Source organism: Ptychodera flava, chromosome 20 (genome assembly GCF_041260155.1).
Source record: "Ptychodera flava strain L36383 chromosome 20, AS_Pfla_20210202, whole genome shotgun sequence".
NCBI classification, from domain to species: Eukaryota; Metazoa; Hemichordata; class Enteropneusta; family Ptychoderidae; genus Ptychodera; species Ptychodera flava.
The window spans coordinates 31,555,804-31,579,789 of NC_091947.1; the positions used below are offsets into that span (position 1 = coordinate 31,555,804).

At 35.2% G+C, this 23,986-nt stretch overlaps 1 protein-coding gene across 1 annotated transcript; it reads right to left on the reverse strand.

Moving 5' to 3' along the window:
• Positions 1-628: 628 nt before the first annotated feature.
• LOC139120641 (protein FAM184A-like) lies at positions 629-21,850 on the reverse strand. Its single transcript, XM_070685159.1, is given in 17 exon segments — positions 629-2,361; positions 2,930-3,040; positions 3,449-3,566; positions 3,994-4,140; positions 4,468-4,652; positions 5,062-5,189; positions 5,658-5,811; positions 5,996-6,208; positions 6,793-6,943; positions 7,438-7,559; positions 8,131-8,415; positions 9,016-9,222; positions 11,100-11,281; positions 11,745-11,865; positions 12,880-12,981; positions 12,984-13,742; positions 21,522-21,850. Coding segments are annotated over 17 exon segments (3,351 nt in total). The 5' UTR covers positions 21,657-21,850; the 3' UTR covers positions 629-2,130.
• Between the last annotated feature and the right edge of the window lie 2,136 nt (positions 21,851-23,986).

The following is a 23,986-nucleotide window of genomic DNA, read 5'->3' on the forward strand; positions in this document are numbered from 1 at the left end:
CTGTTAAAAAACACCTATCATGCACACATCTACACTGCCATATTTGCATACACATGGGACTGATATATCCAAGGCAGCAAACAAAAAACCAATTATTATGAGCATGTTTGTGTTTGTTTTCACTCTCATTGCCACAACCAATGACAACAGCATCTCATCTTGTCATAGTAATGTTTATTAAAATCTTGTTACAAGTAGCAGTGACAAGAACATAATGTAACACAGATTGGTTCCCATGCTCTCTATGGTTATACATGTCATTTGGTAGCCAATAGTTCTCTGTACATTAGTGTTATGTCCTTGCTATGTACACTGTTCATACAAACAGCAAGCGACTGCAAATGCTATAATCATTTTGTATTGTTCAACTTGTTCTGATTTACAATGTTTATTATACAGCTCACAAGAAAGAACCCTTCAAATTGTGATAATTGATTTGTACACCAAACTGTGAAACACAAAATACAATTTGTTAAATACTGCAACTCAAAGTCTGACAGCAAAAGTTGGCTCTATAAAGTACGGTATGGTTTAGGTCCAGTATGTGCGCTTGTAAGGACATGTCAATAAACTCTTACTTTTTATACATAATTTACAACTAAAAATAGTGATCATAGTAATTTGGGTGTGATGTCTACTGTATATGCTTTGAAGTGTGTTGTACCAGTAGCTCATTCCTTCTATTTACACCATTCAAAATCTGTCAGTGTGCATTACATACAGGACCACTGGCTCCACACATGGTCACAGTGACAACTGGCCAGAAATCAGCGGGAACATGCATAACATAATACATTCTGTGATAATTTGTTTTCATAGAATTTTGAAAGCTGTGATAATTTCCATTTTGTAATATGAAAAACAAGCTTTATTTGTTTCAAATATCTTTTATGTGCAACGCATACACTGATGCTCGGAGGGCTTGTAGTTCTGTTCATTCAAGTGAAAGAATTTTTTAGATGTTATCAGTAGAAATGTTTGGCACACAAAATTTTGGCGACCATTTCAGCTGCTATACATATGCCACACAGGTGCAGATAACATAATTTCAATGGAAACCTAAAACAGTGGAGTGAATTCCCCTCATTGTGTAAAATCAGAAGGTCAATATGCGACTATTAGGGTGCTATTTACAAAGCAACATTCCAAAGCAAAATTATATACATAACTGTACAATCTATAATTCACAATCTTCTTACAAAATATAATGTGCCTTATTGGAAGGCATAATGTCACTCCTAGTATGCAAATTGAGGATAGCAGGAGTGGGAAACAGCTGACATTCAATTTTCAAACCTCACTAGACCTGTCACAGAATTATTTCTTAGCACACTACACACAGAAATATATCCATTTTGTGTAGAAGGACACTGAAGATACCATGTTCATAGGTAAACACCATGGCCAATTCATTCGCCAGTACAGGTATATTCAATGAAAGAAGTAAAATGTTGGATATCCAAAGGGCTTCATGGTAATTTAGTACATGTTTGGCAAAAAGGCACTTTGAAAGTGGAACAGTGTGTTCAAAATAAACAATGAGTTCACAATCATTATATTTGACACAAAAATACAAAATCATGGCACCAATCTGTTTTCTTTTTCAATGCAACCGGGGAAAACGATAACATATAAATAAATTCAGAAAACTGAAAAAAGATGCATCAGTATTCACCAAAAATATGTATTTTCATACCTGTTGTCTGATGTCCATGATAACAAAAAAAAAACATTTGAATTCAGTTACTCATCATAAACTGATCTAGCGTTTTCAAAATTGTCGTCATGCATGCCATTTTTCTTTACAGCATTACATATTAAGCTTCAGTAACTCAAGTATGAGTTGTCAACCTGTGCAATGCCCTGTGTGGGTTTCACTGAGGTTGTGTGTATCTGCCTAATCCTGTATTTGCCAGGATTGAAAAGCACACCATGTTTCATAAGACAGCAATATTTTAGTACAAAAGTATTCAAACTCTCTTTGACTTCTTGTGATCATTTTTCAGTAAATGTCAAATAAAATATTGAAAGAAAAATATTCTCATATACAGAAACTTTTGATCTCATAGTCTATGGAAGAAATAGCACAGTCTTTCTGGAACAATTATAGCAATCAACCAGCAGAAGACATTATTGGAGGAATTTTTTGGGCGGAGGTCTTGGATTGATCATGTGTGGATCATGTAATGGCCTGTTTGGATTCAGTTGTCTATCATGTATTGGTGAGTCTCTAAGAGGTTCTAGTTTGGAAGCATTCAGTGTGTTCAGACTGGGAGCACTGACGTATCTCTGAGCCATCTTCTCACCAAGATGTCCACTGCTACCACTGCTACCCATGCTGCCTGCACTTGTTTTCTTCTTCTGTGAAATAATACAGTGAGATACTTTTTAGTATTAACACATGACACATGTAACCTATGCTGTGGTAGAAATAAATTCTGTTGATTGCTATCATCTGAACTTTTTCCACCAACATCCCTGAATAGAGACCCTTGCACATAATGAAAGAACAAACCCAACAGAGGAAACATTTTTTATCAGGAAATATTGAACTACGTGTACTGGTGACTTTCTCTAATTATTGAAACATGCGCATCCATGAAATTTCATCACCTAGATGACATGACATACAGTCTCCTAGTGAGTGTTCAACTTGTGGAAAAGAAAATATGCTGCACTGTAAATAGTCATAATCCTTTCGATCATCAATTCAAAAATTATTGGACAATAACTACTTTTTGTTTTCAGCGGGCTGTATCTAAAATGAGTGGCATAGACAAACTTTGACCTTGATAATATGTGAATCGAAAACTACATTACTGACGGCCAAAAATACAAGGAATATACATATAATGCTCATCTGGGTAGATTAAAAGAAACCACAACTTGTAACAAAGAAGAAAAATTTGTCAACTTGTGGAAAACTAACCTTGCCAAAAGCTAATGGATTTAAGACTCCAACATTAGGATTGGCATTGAAGACTTTATTGAAATTAGTTTCCCGATTTACAAGCTCCATCTGGTAGTAGCGTTTCTCATCCTGTAAGTGATATTAAAAATCAAAATGGTTATTCCAAGAACAAAACTGCTCTGTGAGGGGAGCACATCCTCATTTACAATATTTGATGATAAAGGTATAAGAGAAATACATACTCAGACAAAGTAAGAGGAAAGCTGATACTTTTTCCATGGATATGAAAACTCTTTACAAAGTGATTGGATCAAACGAATCAAAACACCAACACCTCTTAACTATGCTTCATTTATATTTTGACCATTCATATTTCAACCTACATTGACAGGTGTATGACAATATGAATATTCACAATTACATTATCTTGTAATTGTTTTACAATATTAAAATCAGCATTTGAGATCAGCATTTCAATTGGCATTGGATTCCAATAATACAGGTAAACTTTACAGAATATCATGAGTAGTGTCTCACCACAAGCTGTTTCATGAGTGCCTCTCTCTCAGCCATTGCTTCTCTAAGCTGTTCAATAGTTTGAAGATCTTCAGGTCTGGACTCTCTCCTGGCATACCTGTCTTCAGCTTCCTCCAACCTAGATGGTGTTCAAAACAACCATTATTAGATGTAGCCAATCAATGTACAAGATAAATACTCTAGTGGATGTTCAACAAGTAAACAATGCAAAGTTTTCACCAAAATTTAAATAATCTTAATACCTTTCTGTTGTATTCAAAGAAAATAATGACACTTCACATAACAATGGTTGCAGTTTCGTAGTTTTGAAGCCTTTCCCCTACTTGTGTCTGAAGAGACCACTGTTTTCAATAGGAACTGGTTTGATCAATGTACCGAGGAAATAAGATTGAAGTGGTCAAAACCAGGTCAGTTGTCTGGCCAGCAAAAGTATGATATTATCTTCTGACTCAACTTGAGCTTGACCTTGTGTGTGTATGTTGCTTCTTTCCTCTTCTCTAAAAGTCAACAAACAATCATATTTAAACAATGATATTTTCACTTACATAATTTGAAGTGCTGATATTTTGTCCTTCAGCAAGTCTTGAGCTCTGTTGAATTCACCCAACATGTTTTGTGTTTCTCTCAAATGTTCCGCTGCCAGCTTGTCCATTTCTTTCTGTTTTTTCTTTCCCAATTCAGCTTCTTGTTTCCTGTTGAAAATCAACGCAATATGTTACACTACACATTTCCAATGACAAAATATGATTTGTCTCTGTTTTTTGGCCTTATAATATGCCACCATGGCATAGAATAAATAAGGTCAGAAGAAGTTACTTGAAACTTGCCGGATAAGATGAATTCATGTTGACTAAAATCAGGCGGGAAAATTTGAAATCAGTGGTAGAAAAGATATTATGGTTGTAGAGAACCACTGCCTGATGTAATACATCTTGAATGAAAATGTAATACATCTTTAATGGAAAAGTGTTGAGAAAATGTAATCTGTTATAGTCTGTAGAAATGGCCATAAATAATACCTCAGTTTTGCATTCGTCTCACTTTGGATCCGAAGAATTTCTTGACCTTTGAACTCTAGTTCTTTATTGAGTTTATCAATGTTCTCCTTCAGTTCTTTGATATCTGCTTCAACATTGTCAATATGGCGTTCTCTGTGTCGGAGGTCATCTTGAAGATCAGCCACTTTGTCTCGATGTTCCTTTTCCTGTCATGGAAGACATAAAACACATTTAGTGTTCAAAACGAAACAGGGGAAAGCCCTCATTAAAACTGTCTACAAGTAGAGTAACATGATCTAGAAATCATTTGTCTTTCATGGAAAAGTGTTAAAAAATGTCTATATTAAAAATAAATTGCATTTACTCAGATACAGATTGAATTTCTAACAAAATTATTCCAGGTATGCTACTTTGCGACATTTTTGAGTGATATGTTTCAAAAATGCATACAAATTAAATATCTTTCAGATAAGAATGCTCTTCTCACCACTAAACACTAGTCTAAGTGACCACTTTGCAATTGTTCGTATATTCACATAAAATGTCTACAAATGCCACCATATTTCATCATTGTAACAGCTGGACATTGTGACAGTCTAAGATATTACCACTGACCTGTCTGCTTTTCAGTTCAATGGCTCTTTCCAATTCCATTTTAACTGCTGCCATCTGTGTCTTGTGAGCTCTGGTTAACTGATCCATCTCAGACATGTGTCTCTTGTTTTGCTCGGCCTTCAATTTTTCTAAAACACATGAAGTGTTGAGATATTTAGTTCAATAATAGGTGAAAAGCACCTTCTTGATATAAATGAAGGCAATGTTATTTGGGTTGTTTTTGTTGTTTTGTTTTGTTTTTTGCCATGCCATTGGATACCACATGCACTCTGAAATAAACATTTCAACACTGACAATGTGACATGCATATCTATGCACCAATACAAAACTGGCAATGTGCAGTAGTTCAGAAAGTTTCATCGTATTGGTAGATTTTCACTATTTAACACACTAACTTGAGAAGTTTGAAAATAATTCAGAAAGAACAATGAATGTTTGTTGTGAGCACTGACAGTAAACAGAAGACAGACAATATGGTACAAGTGAAATCAATGACGGACATTCTAACACATGAAATATGTTGCCAACACAGGTGGGAAATGTAAAAAGAGAAATATTGTTTTGAATAATTATGAATGCCCTTTTACAAAACTCACCGCTTTGTTGCTGATGTTGAGCTTTAAGGTCATCGATGTCAGCTACACGTCTCTTCTCTGCTTCATCCCTGGCAGTTTCCACAGCAATCTTATTAGCTAGATTGTGAGCATTCAGCTCTTCTTGGTGTGTTTCTTCCATTCTAGCTTCAAGACTCTGAAAATGTGACATCATGAAAATTCATTATCATGGTCAAATGTTCTGATTCTATCACGAAATCAAGTGTGTATGTTACCTATAGAATGACTCTGAGACAAAATATTTTTTAAGCTTTGCATGCATACACAGAGGCATTCTAACTGATGATGTAAACAATATTATTTCAAACAAACATCTTTACCTGAAGATCTTTCCTCCTCTCCATGTCCAGACTCTTTTTCTCTTCGATGTGAGAGGCTTCAATGGCAGCCACTTTTTTGCCATACTCCTCTGCAGCATCATTCATTTCTTGTTTGAGTCTTGCAATCTCCATCTCCATGGCTTCCTTCAGACGCACTGCCTCTTCAGACGTCTCTTGAATCTTGTTGGATAGGTTCTTTTTCAGGGTGGAAATCTGTTGAAGGAGTTGTATGGGAAATGAGACACAATCAGGATAAACAAGTGAAGAGAGGGGTTTGACAAAATAGTACAATGATACATATCTGATCAGTCAAATCCTGGAAATGAGGTAAACAAACACAGCATCCAACATTGTATCCCTATATCTTCCAATTGTTTTATGTTTTATCTAATCCCATCTCAGTATACTATTCGCTATCATTCTCGCCAGTTATATTCAAAGTCGTCAATCCATTGTTAGTTTTGAGATACACCTATGGTAGGTAGACCTATAATAATATGCTACTACTAACCACTGAACCAGCATTCTCTATGTTTTCATATCTGCCTTAGTTTGTTGTTTGTCTTCAGAACTAGAGTCACTGAGAAGCATGTACAGATCTCAGATCATCCAACAACAATTAGAATTTGACTCAAATGGCTCCGATGACGAGCGAAAGATTTAACATTTCAGCAAGTATACATATTATTGGTAATATTTATTACTTATGCATAGCTATTTGTGTATTTTTTGCTGCATTATGTATTCATTTGTACCAATTCATGTCTGCTTAGTCATTAATTAACAGACTTTCATACCTGTTGGAGTAGTTCTTCAACTTTGACCTGCCATCCTTGCCTTGCAGCATCCATCTCCTGGTCTTTCAAATGTTTCAACTGTTGTAGAGCTGCTTTCTTGTCCTCTGAATGCTGGTCTGTTAATTCCATGCGAAGTTTGTGGCATTCTTGTCTTTCGAGAGAAAATAAAATCACAGAAGAGGGTTATATTTGCGTATAATTCAAGTGAAAATCACAGTGCCCTTTATCATATAAACATGTATATCAACTTCTACAGCTACTAATATGCAACTCAAGTACTGATATTTGCAGGATTTATTGATGAATTTTTTGAACTCTGATAAAAGTGATTTCTTGATGAAACAAACATGATTAGTTGTGGACAAAAGACAAAAATTTGCAATATGTTTAACTTGATAGAATCTGATCAAACTGGATCTGAAATACTCATACTCTCATAGAGACTTGAAGAAATCCTACCAAACCACACAGTATTACAGTACTTTATGTACAGAAGTATTCTTTTTGAATGTGATACCTTGGTATATTATACTACTAGAGTGATGGACTGTACTGCTCTCTGTTTGAAGTACCTACATATCCTGAAAATGTATGACACGTTAGGAGAAATCAGAGATTTATGATCACATTTGAAAATTCACCTACCTAAGAGTGTCAGCCCACTTGTTATCTAGATCTCTGGACAGTTGATCTAATTTCATCTTCATTTCATTCCGATATACCTCCATTTGATTATCTCTTTCTCGTTTCAATCTCTCCACATCAGTCTGTTTGAGAGAGATGCATAAAAGTATTATTCCAAGACGTACAGGTTAACTTGATGACAACAGACAAATACAGCATTGTGTGTTTCTTTCAGCTTACATAGGGTATTGGTTGCAATGACACTTTCACTAGAGTGAAAAACGGTTGTTATTTTCTATTCATTGCAATTTGAAAATGATGTAGTAGTGTCTTTTCAAAGTGTCATGTTGTGTGAGATTGGTTCAGATGATATATCACATCAGTGATGCCGCTATAGTATAAATGATGGTGCAGATGAATTAATTTGGTTGAAGATAACTTGTGTTGTCAGAAAAACAGCAATTTCCTTAAAATAATGTATGGCATGAAAGTGTCTTTTGAGATCCTTCTCTAAGAGAGGTTTTTTAAAATGAAAATCTACCTTGTCAATATTGATACTGTTATCTTTCATTAAAACAAGAATCAAGATGTCATACAACGGTTTTTAACGATGTTAAATTATATTGTGTGTTTGCTTGTCCCATGTAAATTTTATTTGATGCAGGAACCTTAGTGATTACATAACCAGTAAAATTATTCACTCGGTTGACTTACCTTGAGTGAGTTGGCATCACTTTCAGAACTTCTAAGTTTTGATTTTGTGGTGTCCAGTTCAGATTGCAATTTACTGTTCAAATCTTTAAGACTGTCTATATGTGAGCTAGCAGATCCCAGACCCTGTTCACTTTCTGATACCAGTTTTCCCAACCTTGCAATCTCCTTTTCTGCCGTTTCAAGTTTCACTGACAATTCTGACTTCATTTTGTCAAATTCTGTGTGAACTTTTTCATTTTCTCTCAGCAGTTTATCCCTTTCTTCATTCAGTTTCTTTTGCAATTCCTGTAGATATGGGGAAAACAAAATATTCATGAAGTTTGTAAGTTAAGACCCAGCTTTCATAATACTTTCAACGATGATACTTTCATATACTAATATATATATATATATATATATATATATATATATATATATATATATATATATATATATATATATATATATATATATATATACATATACATATATATATATATATATATATATATATATATATATATATATATCAGTATCTCACTAGCAGCAAAGGGTCCTTCTCAACCTATCCTGTACCCAAATTGGTTTGTTCCAAATATTTCCTGCTTGTTTGTACAACACACACATCACATGATGTTCCAGTATAAATATTTGTATTTTTTTGATGATTGATCAATGTTTTGCAATGCATAAGGATCTCTCATTTTTTTTCAATTTGTAGCAGAGGGACTGCGAATTCTGAAAATGATAACATGTACATGCCACAGAGTTATTCCATATTTTAACTACTGCCTTAAGAGAGATAGAACATTATTTGAAATCATACCTTGAAAATCTTGAATAGATAATACAGTGAAAAGGTTGCGCACACAAAAAATATGAAGTGATGAGAAGTGAATGAGTTACCTGTTTGATCAAGTCTAACTGTTCTTTGCCAGATTTCTTGGCATTTTCAAGTTCTCCTTTATGTCTCTTAATCAGATCTGTGATGTTTATTTCATGTTCCTTGAGTAGTCTAGCCCTGTCATCTTTGGCCATCTCTTTAGCCGTGTCAAGTTGTTGTTCATATCTCTCCCTCAAGGCTTCCTTCTCTGCAGACAAATCTTCTAGAGCCTGGAGGAATGTGGAAGATAAACAGTATTAACATACAAACCTGAGAATACATCTAGATTTCTCATACACAAAAAGTTGTTGTGAAAGACATCACACTCAGCTGAAAACTTAATCTTAATTTGAAATATTCTTTTTTAAGAAATATAAACTATCTGTGAAACTACAACTGTGAGGCAGTTTCTGGAAGAATCTTTAACACTACTCACGAAGTTGCAAAATAAAAGTTCCGCTGAATTAAAACAATAGCAATGTATTTTATCGCGAGTTCATCAGCAGTGGATAAAATGATAGAAATACATGCTATAGTTAGAAAATTCTTTGAACCTAAAGTTTGAACGCCCTTGGCTAATTTAGATAGTATTCAAATTTTATGGAAGACTATTTTTATTATTCACAGATCGGATGCTGTAATACTCTTCAGCATTGTGTTTACTAAATGTGAATTCCATCACATTGCAATGACAGGACAAGCAAGGGTTTTGAAATCTGCAAATCTATCTAGGATTTCTGGAAAATTAAGTTGTGTGTGTAAAGTCTGTATCAATAATGGTAACACAGTTTTCTGGAAGCATGAGAAACAAATAGTTTGTTAGGGGCGTGTCAAATGCGATGCAATATCAGAATGTCAATACGACTGATTACTTGCCAGAAGGACCACTGACAGTGACAATTATTGTGAAGGAATTCTGGGGGGTCTGAGAGTAAGATGTCACTGATTGTTTAGATGATAGACTAGTACAGAACAACATATAATAATCACTGCAATTTAAATGGTCAAATTGGACTTATTCTAACCACTTCAACTTTGACCTTTCTACGACCCAAATGCTTTGTAAACCTGTATAGCCCTTGACAAAAAGACCACTAAAACAAGAGAGTTGCTTTCACTAAGCAAGACAAAGGGGCTTTTATCCTCATATGCCGTAGTCACTTTGAAATGCATTGCAGGAATGCCAAACTTTTGATACACTGACTGCGTCTGATGTCTGATTCTAAAAATTTCTAGAATTATGTGTATGAAATGGCATTAACAGATCCAAGTGTTTGTGTAAAATCATGTAAACATGTTAGATATCTAAATCATAATTTTGATAACAATTGACCAGTTATAATCTGCTCGTGATAAATTCAAATTCCACACATATGTCTCCTGAACTTTACACACTTGTTAAATCCTGGCTACAGCTGATGTACATGACTGGATATTGTGGCATGTAATTGTGGACACTACGATTAATCAAAACTTTACGGCAATAAATTATGCCTTTATCACTTCAGTGTATTGTGCAGATTCTACATTGAACTTGTCATGTGATGATAAACACACTTCATCTGGTATTTAAGATTTATGATACTGTAGTAAGTTGAACTCCACTGAAATACTGTGTATGGAAGACAATTTCAATGAAAACAGACAATTATTTTTTTCAACCCAAGTAAACGATCCACATTTTTGTCATATTTTGTTTATGTCTTATCAGATTAGTGCTTGCACTAAAAGGATCTGTTGTGTCTAAACAAGACAGGGATCAAATTTTTCTTTCAATGGCTTCCGTATCAATCAGTTAAATTTAGATTTTTCTATTTTAAATCCCATTTATAAAGTGTGCTCAGATAATGCTGTGTCATATGATGTAACATCATTTGTAAAAGAACAAGCAACAATGAGAGAAAGCAGTATCATGATTTCAGAAAAACATGAATGAACCGATGAAATTGCTGCTTTTGAAATCCACAGAATGGCTCATCATTGTAAAAGTGGCACATTGTTTTAATCCTGAAGTAACTCCACTATGCTATGTGCTGCACATAACATAAACATTCCAAAATATGATCTCAAAATAGAATAAAGGACATTGACTATAGAGTAACATTACCTGTTCTAGGGCTTTGAGTTGATCTCCCTTTTGTTGGGCAAGAGACTGGCTTTTGTCTTGTAAACTCTTTCGTTCATTTTCTAACCATGATAACCTATCTCTGACCTTTGATAGTTCACTTTGTAAATCTTTAATGGTTGCTTCATTGCTCATCCGTGTGGCTTCTAATGTACCAAGCAAACCTGAATAGAGAGATGGTAAGATTTGCATGTGACACTGACATAGCGGAGCTCAGAGGAGAATGTCAGGCTTTGAGGAAACCATCAAAACATAAATTTAATACTACAAGGAAAACTTCCAAAATCGGACCTTTTATTCCTATTTGCAGTGTTTTGATAACTTTTATTCTGTTGTAATTCTTTGAGCAGTATCTCATTTCATATGAATTTGTTATGTTCAGAAAGTTTAATCCATCTGCTTGAGTGGAAGAAAATTGACATGATAGAAAATCCACAGCTATAAGAGCAGAATGTACTTGCTACCACTACAGAACAATATGAAATATGGGCAGAAAATAAACACTGTGAACATTGTGTAAACTTTTCAGATGACTAGAACAATCAGTCATTAGTTGTTTTCTTTGGAGTATGACATTCATATTCCAAATGACATATTTTTTGAATGAAAACGTCAAATTCAACTTACTTGATTTTTTCAGTAATTCCGCTGCTTGTTGTGATCCTCTTTCCTTAGACGCAATCAATTCTCCTTCAACTTGTTTCAGTCTGGTCATTGCTACTGACGCTTCTTGTTTTGCATATGCCAACTGCAAAATAGAAATATTACCAAGAAATCAAAGGCTGATTCCACTTTGCAAAGATTTTCAAAACTATATCGAAGAATGTTTTCGAATTCTTCATCTCAGAGTTGACATAATCCATGCAAGGATCAGGTACAGGTGTGTCTGGATTGTTTTCCACGTGCTTTTGATATAATCTGCTTTCTATCGAATAAAAAATTTTCTTGTGAGATGGCAATCATCATTATGAGATCTCAGAATTTTCTTTGCGATATGAAAGTTGAATACTGACAATCTTTAAGACTACATATGAGTGAGTGATTCAAATGTTCCATCAACCTAGTATGTTGCTTATAGGTAAATGTTGTCAATGATTATGAAGCACATAAATGCACTTTTCGTGTACAATATTTTGTTGTGAAATACTCAATTACAGTGTATACCAGTAGACTACTGTGTACAGAAATCAAAATAAATTGGTAGTTTTTACTCTTTTCACTGACAAATTCTGATTCAACTGCAGGTAGCATTTCACAGAGTAACTTTACCTCTGTTAAACAGAGCTACTTATGTTCAAAATTTAAGTTTGAAGTAAAAGAAAACGATCATTCTGAGATTTTACAGAGAACTTTGAGGCCCCTTTTATTTTATAAGTGATGCTTGTTTTGTTTTGAATTTTTGTGTTTCCCCCAAACATAGCATTTATCATAGCATTTAGATTTCTTGTATGATTGTACACATACATACATACATACATTGAAGTGTGGTTAGGTAAGCTCATTTCAAAAGTTTTGACTTTGCATTTAATCTTGTTGAGGGCAAAACTATTGTGTGCAATACATGTATATTTTTTATGATGTGATAAAGGCCTTGATAAAATCCAAGAAAATGAGACTTTTGTTTGTGTGTGTGTGTGTTGTGTGTGCAAAGGTCGTAAAATGACCACATATGTGATTCAATGTTTGAACTGAAGAGGTACTCCAGTAACCGGGTCACCATCAATCTGTGACCTTGGAAGAGAATTGTGAGTTAATTTATTACCTGTTTATTTAGATCAAGTGAATCAGATTCTCTTGATTCAAGACTACTTTCAGCAAGGTCTAGTCTCTGCTTGAGGGCAGCTAAGTCCTCTTCACTTAGTTCTAACTGATTTGTGAGTTCTTCAACTTTCCTGTGTAAATTTGTTCCTTTTCAGCAAACTGTCTCTTGAGGGCATTTTCTCTCTCCTGCCATTCCTGTGTCTTGTTTTTCAGTTCATTCTCTCTCAGAACAGCCAGTTCTTTCTCATAGAAGGCCTGCGCTTTGCTCAGTTTTGCTTCATAGTCTTCACAAAGTTGGTTCTTGTCTGTCATCAGTTGCTCATACTTGCCTTGCAACTGGGTGATTTCATCTCGATAACGTTGTTCAAGTTTTGCCTTCTCGCCAGAGAGATCCGAGTGTTGCATGTGCTGCGCCCTGAGCAATTCATCAATTTCCTTAGCATGGGCTTTTCGCATATCCTCAATCACCGCCTGCTTGTCCTTATCATACCTCGTTTGCATATCCTCAAAATGCTTCAGCTTGGCTTCGAAGTCTTTTTTAACTTGGAGAAGTTCTTTTGATAAGTTTAAAATTTTCTGTGAGTGTTCAACAGTAAGTTGCATTTCTCTTTCCTCGGCTTTCCTTTTGTGATTGGCAAACTCGGTGGCCATGTCCCTTCTTTGCCGTTCATGTTCAGCAATGCTCATTTCCAGCGTCTCAATTCTACGTCTCTGATCGGTGTCACTGTTGATCTTACTTTTGTAAAGGGACAGTTTTTCCTTAGTTTCAGCCATAAGCTGTTGCATTTCTTCCTCATGCACATCTTTGAGACTCTGTACAATTTGGTCATGTTCATCATTTTTCGTGTTGAGGGCATAGATCACCTGTAAAAAAAAAGAAATTCAACATTTAGTTCAACATTATTATAAGCATGTTTACTTTCACAATGTTTGATGTCTATCAAAATGACTGAACAACAGATAAAAATTATTTCAGTGATGAATCAAAGCGATAGTAGTTGTTACATTTCATTCCTTTTTTCAATATTTTTGTTTTCAATGTCAACTAAAATTTCTTGTTCTACTCTCTAAAACATGTCAAGATACACACACAGTATTCAGCTGGCCAACTGAGCCTGTACATGTGTAGACTACATTGTTATTGTTGACACTTGAATCCTGATCAGAACTAGAATTAAAATGTCAACAATAACAGTGCAGATTAGGCAATGCCATATAGATGCTGTGTTGTAGATGTTTCAACATGCTTTGGGGAGTAGGACAAGAACTTGCAATTGACACACAGAACAAAAAAGTGAAACAACCATTATAGCTTCTGGGCCTTCACTATAGATGTAGATAGTCACAAATGTATTGATTTAAGCAATTTACATCAGAGCGACAGTATTCATGAGCATGGACTGCGCAATAAACAATGTAGTAATTACAGGTCCAGAGAACATTTATTTACCTTCCAGGGTTTAGAAGCTATCAACTATGAAAGAAGACATGCAGACTGCCAATGGCAAGGTGGCTTAGAAATACACAAAACCCTAGCATGCACAAACTCTACATCAGTTGATAGATTCTAGTATGTGTCATATAAATCAACCTTCTAGTGAAAGGATTCTAGAAGGTTACTATATAGATATCATTTTTAATGAATTTTCTATTGTTCATCGAGTTTCATTTTTTCAGTATATGTGACATTGCATGTTTTTTACTTGTATGATTTTCCTGTACACTATAAAACTTTTGATTGGTATTTTAGGAATTTTGGAAAGTACGCCAAGTAAATTCACTGATGTTGAAGTCAACATGCAGTTTTAAAATAAAAAAGACTTTAAACAGAGTTTCATTGAAGTTTTCCATGATTCAAAAGCTCATAAAATTGACCACTATTATAATTGTGGATCTTAAATGTGGACAAGAGATAAAGTCTTTAACAACTGCTTCTAAACTTGTTCTCTTTTACAGCAGTGAACCAGCAGTGTGACTTAATTCAAGCACAGATGGTTTATGTATTTCTTACTGGTACCCTGAGGTCCACAACTATTTACCAACACTGAAACAATCACCTAGAGTTATGGTATTCCTCTAGGAGAAAGGTTGATATAGTGTAATTACATCCTGCATCGGAACACGTGCACAGAGCATCTGTGTTTCAACAGACAAGTTAGCAAGTCTTGTCAAGGCTTACTTGCCAGGATGTCTGAATCTTGACATTCCTGGATAGAGTGACAACAGAAGGCAAGGGCATTTCATTTGAAAAAGAGGGTGTACTTCAGGTTGTATTTGATGTTGCATACGATTTGTGCACATCAGTCTGCAGATTTTTGTACAACACTCATCCCAATTACATCTCATGACAGCTGACAATTCCTTCAGTCTTTTATTAAAGTGTGTGCACACACATGCTGTCAAAGGGCAGCTGTTTTTCATTTTACAGACAAGCTTTAGCATATATATCAACCAGCTACAGCTTGCTGCCTAGAAGCACTTCAATAAAACTCCAGATCTGTTCCACACCATGGAAGACTATAAACATCAGCTGCATTGATGTTAGTTCAGTTTGCAGCTGCATTTATAACATCAGTGAAACTGTGTATCTTTTGCCTATCAGCTAAAGATACAACTCATGTACAACTGTGGATTAGACTAGCACTTTCCAAAGGCTTTTCTTGCTCATACTTTATAACACTATAAATCGGCCACAGCAGCCTTTTTTCCTCTCAGTTTGCTTGAAAAGGATTCAATAGAGAAATAGTATACTCATAATATAATAGAGAAAATGGGAATATCTGAATATCATTTATTATAAACACTGTAAAGTTTTGAATAGTGAACTTATTAATATCATCTTGCTATGTGTAAGTATTACAGCTGCATGTAAACGTTCCCAATTTTTTTTTTCATGTCGGTCATTATTAAACCATTTTTGCAAAAAAAACCCTGAAATGAGAAACACAGCTAAGTTTTCTGGCCATTCTAATGATGTTGGAATGAACCAAGGGTTCCAGTCTGATTGATGGAACAGTTGCAAACAGTTTTAATTATTTTACTTTCTTATAACTAATTTTTTAACACATGCACTTGTTTAAGTCTTCTTTGGTCATTTGTTTATTCAGTATGAAATTATATCACAATCCTGGTCAAGAAATGTGTCAAGCTGTGCCTTTCATGTTCTGAGCCATGTGTATCCAAGTTTTTGTCTTGCAGAACTTGGAACACACAACTAGTCTAGGTTTCCATTTGATCTGTAACTCTGGTAATCTCCCACGGCAAAAAATGGCATCGACAAAATTGCTGGTAATCTACAATGAACAGTCTTTGATGAAACTATCTGCAAGAACCTCATCACGATTTACATTTGCCCCTAAACCTGCTGACAAAAATTGCAATGATCAGATTACAATGGTAAAACACTGATTCCAGTGTACTACAGTGTAATTCATGGGAGCTAGAGTTTGTGAGAATAGGATTATGTAAGCTGATGTCATCCTGATGTGAAACAAATTTGTAATCTATTGTATCCCTGCCCAAGCCTTGAGTAACCTGGTGCTAATTATTTGTACAAAGAAAACTTCAGTTTTCAAAGATGGAGATCTGTGTTTCATAGTTGTACTGGCATCAGTCTTTAAGGTACCATAGTATGCACCTCAAAATTGAAAGACTTCCTTTCTATAAAACTTTCCATAGGAAACTTTAAACTATTCCCTTTAAAAATAAAGAAAAAAAATCAGTGGTCATCGTGCAAAATTTGGTCATGGAGAAACAAATTACACAATATTTCATGACACTTGAAATCAAATTGGCCAATATCCCTGTGTTTACTTGCAGTGAAAAATTCAATTTTCAATTTCCACAGAAATGAGCCTGTGCAAACGTTACCTATTAAAGCTTCAAAATGAAATCCCACGACTGGTGGACCAAAACGTGGTTTAAATGTTTGAGAGTGAATTATTTATCCCCGGGGTGCATTCTACCCTGTAATGTAAAGCCAATTCCATTTTGCTACATGATCAAGGGATAACAGCGAGGTTCATACTTGGCACACTTAAATTTTCTGTCAGGGGCAAAATATTATTAAAAGAGCCAGTGAAAGTTACCAGTGTTACCCAGCTGTCATACATCATAGCTCAATCCCTTGCAATCCTACAGACAGACACCACGGATTTCAAACCCTTTACAGATTCCCTGTGAAAACAATCTGCTTTAATGCTCTATCAATATTTAAATATCAAAGTAATCCTGGCTTCTCTTCTTATCTTATATTGATAATCACTATTTACATTCTATTGTTTTATTGATCATGTCATGTGACTCCTAAAAATACACGCATAATTAACAAATCAAAACCCTTGAAATAAATATGCAGTATGGTATTGGGTCTTTGAGTACAGTGCCCTTGTAACACAGCAATGTAGTTTATCTTTGTACTTTCTCAGCTAAAAAACAAGATGAAACTTCTTTCAAAACATAAAATTTTCTCCAGATTTGGCAAATAAACTAAGAGTCTTACAATTAGTAACATTTTTTTGCTTTGCAAAATATACACAAACTGAAATGCTTATCTTCACAAAGATGAAGAAATACTGCATGTAATACAATTCATTTAATGACCAATCAGAAAAAATGAATGGTGCAGCTCAGAAAAACTTTATTGTTATGACTCCAAACAGCAGAGAGTAATATCATGACATCATTCTGTTGTCATTTGAGAGTTTTCAGTTGTAGCTAAACAACAGCTGCTCCAGGACTTCTTATCCCACTCTTGTTTAACATTACTAAGTCACCTAAATATCTGAATATCAGCCATCCAGCTGCTATCTGTCAGGAATTCTTGCCACTCTGGGAGATAAACCCAAATTTCTGTTTCTAATTGGTTTCTCTGAAGGTCACAGACCCCAAGGAGGACTGTAGATTAGAGAGATAGTTACATGCCAGCTTCTCTGTACAAAGTGGCTGACAACCCACCATAAAAGAATGCAAAGATAAAATAAATGGTCTTTCCTCTGACCTAATTCCTCTGTTTATTATTTATAACACTGAAACTTTAAAAGCAAGGAGGATCTAACACATGTGTGTTCTCACTTTCAGTCATTCTACCATTTTTCTGCACGGTAGATCTAGAACTTTTCAATTGCTCTAAGTCTTTCTTTCAAAAGTTCAACAAACTAGAAAATTCTGACTGTAATTATCGGTACTTTCCGGCATACCTACAAAATATGCAAACGAGGGTCTAAAGTTTCCGCAGGTCATTAACATTTAACAGTTATTTTACTTCCAGTCTCATAATGTTTTTATCTTTTTTCAGTCTCATAAAGTTATATGCAAATCTTTCATTTTGATAGCTGGCCGAAGCAGTGTCTGATCAATACATTTTAACACTCAAACTTTTATCACAGTTTACTTTTACGGTTACTGTCCTATTGTGCAAACATTAAAGCTACATTTGATTTCTAGTATCATTGATAAATTTACAGGAAATAATAATATTTCATGTATGTACACCTAGACTGTTGTTAAATAATATATATTTTAAAAAGCAGAAAAATCAGTACCCTGGAAAATGTTGAAGCAGTACCTTCCCACAATGCTTTGCAACTCAACTGACTGTAACTTCTTGGAGCTACTATTACAGGTCTGTACAATTTCTCCTGAACTTTTGTAAAGATGGGAGATTCATGGGGTTAAAGTTTAATATTTTCTACAGTGAAAACTCATATTGTTACTGCTTTTCATCTGACCATTACACTACTGCAAATGGTACAATTATTTCAAACAATGATTGGACCTGTACCGGTATATCATTTGACAGGTGGATAATTTTCCAAAATAACATGTATCACTTAGTTTCATTAAACTCTGATCATGAATGCAATTGATAAAGATATATTTGAAGATGGTTGTGCTCTCATTTCCTGTAGTCATGAATCTGGCTGTTCTGTGCCATGACGGAACAAACAAGGGCTTTGGGTGTGACACAGCAAAGCATAAAACATGTATCTGTATATCTCCACTGTCCATATCTTTCTTAGAACAATCCCAGATGTTCCAGTTTTGGATTCCAAATTTTCAATCATGCATGCCTTGCTACAGTATATCAGTCATGTTGCATTAATTACTCAAAGATAATTACTAACTCTAATTCAAACATGAATTCCACATGTTATTGTAAAACTCAATCATGCATCCTCTGGAATCTTTTATACAAAGCCCCAGCTCAAACAACCTCCATTTCATGGCTTTGAATCAAAATCCAACTCAAGCATGGATATCTCTGATATGCACATTCCAGTGAGAATATTTTTTTACCCATGATGCATCAGAATGATAACCACACACAGACTCATACAAAGTATACAACTCACTCATGTAACCTTTGGTAATTTCTTGCAATGATCTCTGCATGAAGTCCAGTTTCTCTGCTGTGGTGTCCAGGGACACTCAACATGAACGATTTGGTATAAGCAATGACCCCATTAGTAAACTAGGACAAGGCTTTACATCCATTAGACACAGGGGATAACATTACATTTCATATAGTCAACACAAGACAGACCTCTGCTAGCATTCAATCACTGTTTCCTCCTTTACATTTGTCAGGTTTTACTTTTCAAACTAATACAATGAGGGTAACTGAAAACTGCACTGGAAGGGTATAGTTTCCTTCATAATCTCATAGTGTGAATACAGATATTCATATCTACATATAAAAATAAAGTTGAAAACATAGAAAACTTAACTAGATACTTTCAGGAAGTGAAACCTGGTAGGATTGAAATATAATTCTTGGTCACTTTGATAAGAGTAAACCTTCATTGTTCATCAAAATAGTCACTTAATAGAACTTTCCAGTTTGGAAACAGTAAATGGTGACACATGTTAAGTTTCTTTCCTGACTTTTCAATGCAATTTTACGATTACAATCATTTCTTACAAAGGGAATAAATATTGAATAGATTTTGTGTTTGCAAACATCTTTATGAATTAATGGTTCTTCAACTGATAACTGGAGGCAGGCAGGAAAAGATAATTTTCAAGTTAATGAACTTTACAGCATCATCAACAACATCAGGTTTACTTTTAATTCAAATATGAAGAAATTGACGGTGCTGTCAGAACGTAATGACATTGGCGTTTACATCAATAATCAAATACCAAGTTGACAACTGCTACAACACTAAACACAATTCCTTTTTTGCCAGTGGGTAAAATGTGGTTTTTGCCAGGCTACTCAGACATTATCAGTGCGGCTCTGAGTTCAGGGAAAGTGTTGAATTTATTAGAACAAACCATTCCCATGGTAAATAAATTTCAACTTTCACTTCCTTAGTCAAAATATGACTAAAGACCAACGAAAAGTTAACTGCAAACCTTGATATGTCATATCAGTGTTTGATTCACATACAGCAACAATGAATAGAATATCATCTGCTCATATCAGAATGAAATGTTATGTAAAAGAGGCTAGGCTTTGCAATGTCACTTATGTTGATGTTCATACCAAACCCATGCATGCACAGCCCTACTCAATCATTTCTACCCGTTGTCTATCCAGAATATAGCCAGTCATTTTGAAGCTCTGCAAACTCATGTGACACAATACTGAAAGTCTAGATTCTAGGTCGTTGGCATATGCCTGCATCATCAATCATATCCAGTGGGATGTGATTTATCTTGAATTAATTTCACCTCTACGCATTCCAATATCATTAATATATCAGATAGGGTTATGAATATAAAATTCTTATATAAATAGACAGTGTTTGATTGCAGTCTCATAAATATTGAGAAAATATTTTAATTTTTAAGTTTTGATTGATTTTTTGCGTGCAAATGAATGCAACAGCATATGTAATCCAAGAAATGAAGTTGCAGTCTATATCTGATCAAACTTTTCTTCAAGGTCAACTTCTTTAATCAAAATGTCAACTGTTTGTTTAGCTACATTATAATGCATGCAAATCGTTCGATCTGGTCAGTTGGTAAAACCAGTCTATCTGACTGTAAAACCAAATTTAAACGTCCCTTTCAACTACTCGTAATGTGTGCTATCAATTACGCTCTTTGAAAGTATGCAGCGTCAATAACCACGGGATATACCGTACCCTTAGGCACTGGAAGTGTATGAAAAATCTGCTGGCAACCTGATTAACTGCAGGGGACATGGTGGTACAAGACATCAAAATGCACATCTTTCAGAGTGTTGGTGAGGCAAATGTGAGCGATTTCAGTGAAAGTATGACGAAGCTGGGATTAACGGTTTAGTTGAGTGATTTAAACAGTCTCCGAGAAGGTGTCAGTCGATTTAACTAACAACTCTACCCGCAGTGTACTCGCAAGACGTTTAAACTTACTGACAATCGATTTAGCCACAGTCCTTCTGTTGAGTGTTGTCTGCGTGCATTGCAAGTGTTACACAGCGAAAACAGGGTAATGAAAATCAACAGACAGCAACCATAACAAAGATATGTAGGCCTAAACATAACTCAGCTTTGCACATTCATGTTACCTGTAACGACACGAACGTAAACACGTATGTGTTCTCATCGTACATGATGTTGATAGTCTATCCGTGCAGTCTACTGTACCGTACGGAAAGTACAGTACAGTAGCGGGGAAATATGACAAAAAGCACCCGTTTGGGTCGAGCTTTACCTTTGTGAGTTGGGCGATCTTCTTTGACATCTTGAGATGGAGATCTGGTGTAACTTCCATATTTGTCTGCCCATTTTGGGGCAAGGTGCCGTAATTTCCGTGCTTGTAGTAGTTGAACGACATCTTCGCCGCCATTTTGTTCCCGTCCCTATAATCCACTTCACTGCGCAAGGCAATGTCGAGCTGAAGGTTCAAATTTGTCCGGTAACCGGCCTTCGTATATCATTCCGTATCTACCATTTCCATGTGTGTGAAATATTTTTTCGCCACGAATGACCCAACTGCATCAATATCTTGATACTGCCTTGCTTTATTTCGACGATTTATGAGGAAATATTTTCTTTACAGTGGAAATAATACAAATTCACCTGCAGTGTTCTCCGGCCAGATGATGTTTATTGTTGCTACGGTTACTATTTGCATATTCGTCACACTTACCTGGCGTAGGCGGCGCTCTTCACTAAAATTAGGTCTGTCACTGGCCTTGTCATGTTACGACATAGGGAATTCAGTCTCCGATGATGATGATCAGATGGTGACGATGATGATGATTAAACATTAAAAATGAAGGAAAATAAAAATATAATCGGACTCAGTAAAGTTGTTGTTGTTGTTATTGTTGTTGTTGATAGTATTTGTAGAAAAGAACAAAGTATGGGTTGCAAATTCAATACAGCCAAACTATACACATGCACTGCAAAATTCAATACAGCCTTTATAGTATACTATATACACATGCGCTGCAGTATTGAATAGTGCAGCGCATGTGTATAGCATGGAGGTAGCTTACCTCCAAGTCTACAGTAAGGCTGTATTGAATTTTGCAGTGCATAATTTGTTCTTTTCTGCAAATACTATCTCCATTATGCTTAGGTCAAGAAAAATATAAAGTCTGTTTCTCATCCTCGCGAGCGTCAATTCAGACCGGCCATGTCAACCTTTTTTCTTCTCATGAGGAAATAAAATGATTACAGAAAAAAAAATACAAAATCAACGCAAAAATACGCGACAATAGTGCATAACACAGTGCTGTACAAAACAGAACTGTAAACAAAATAATTGACACTGACATTCCATTCAGAACCGTACACATATGTCACTGTTATATTAAGCTGTCAAATCTGTGCATTTCTGCACTAAAAGTCAAGCCGCAGAACTGTTGCTGTACAAAAATACTAAAGCAACACTGCTATGCATTTATATCTGCTTGCATTTCTATGTTGTTTTCATGTTTTTTGCGCGTTCTTGTTGGTTGAAGAATAAAAAATGAGAGAAAAAAACCACGTCACCGCATCATCTTTCAATATTTCTAGGATGAGAAACAATTTTTTATATTTCTTGGCCTTATGTAAGTTATTCTGGACCGTTTTAACATTGAGATTAATGTTACAAATAGCTAACGAAATATTTCTCTCACTCTAAGTATCTAGTGTGTATTGAATTAATTAAAACCACTTTTAATGATATCTTGACGACATCAGTAATTGCTGATCTATTTCACCATGCATGACATGGACGGAGGTATGATAATCAACCTTAATGATGACTTCTTACGTAAAACATCTATTATTGCTGCTCTGTTTGTCGTTGTTGTCTCATTGCATTGAAAGGACACCGGATTTCAAACACATGCAACTGAAACATAGTTTTAACATAATGAACTGGTTCATTAACTTCGAAACTGTTGTTTCTTTCATCAGCGTCACATTCACTGTTTATATAATTGCTTGTCGTGGTCGTCGCTTCTTCGTGAGATGAAATGAATAAATTAATTAAAAATATAGTTATTAAGAAAAACAAGAAAAAGTTAAAATCAAATTAAACAGCACGGATTCACAAATCTAGGCTTACATTATAAAGGTTGTCGACAGCTCCTCCGCAGTTTTGGTATCGTAACCTAAAACACAAACTATATAATGGGTCACAATAAAACAATTCAACGTCAAGTGTTTTATGTGTGTATCAGAATCAACTTTTAAACTTTCTTTGAGGGATAAGTCCACAGATAAATGGGAATAATTTGCAACAGACAATTACCAAACTGAGTGAGTGCGTGGCGCGTGAATAATGACACTGCCCTCAGTAAACGCAACCTATAGGTTACGCGTTGATGGTCGATATCGCGCTCGGTGCGTAACTCTATAGCTGACTGTTCTTTTTTCAACACCAGCAAAGTATGTCAGTATATCAGAAATAATTTATTTGAATAAAGTTATTTGGAAACACCCGGTTAAGACCGGATCCCCAACCAGAAATTTACTGTGTGCCTCAAAGTCCCTCCACACACTGTGGTGTAATGTACCAAAAGAAACGCGGTGTGCTTGTTTTAGTTACATGGATAAGAAAAGTGCGTATCTGCTGGTTTAAGGAACAACTTGATGACGATCTTGTAAAACACTATGTTCACTTTCAGTTATGGTAATCATGACGTTTGATAGAAAGCCGATTAAACAGGTTTTAAATTG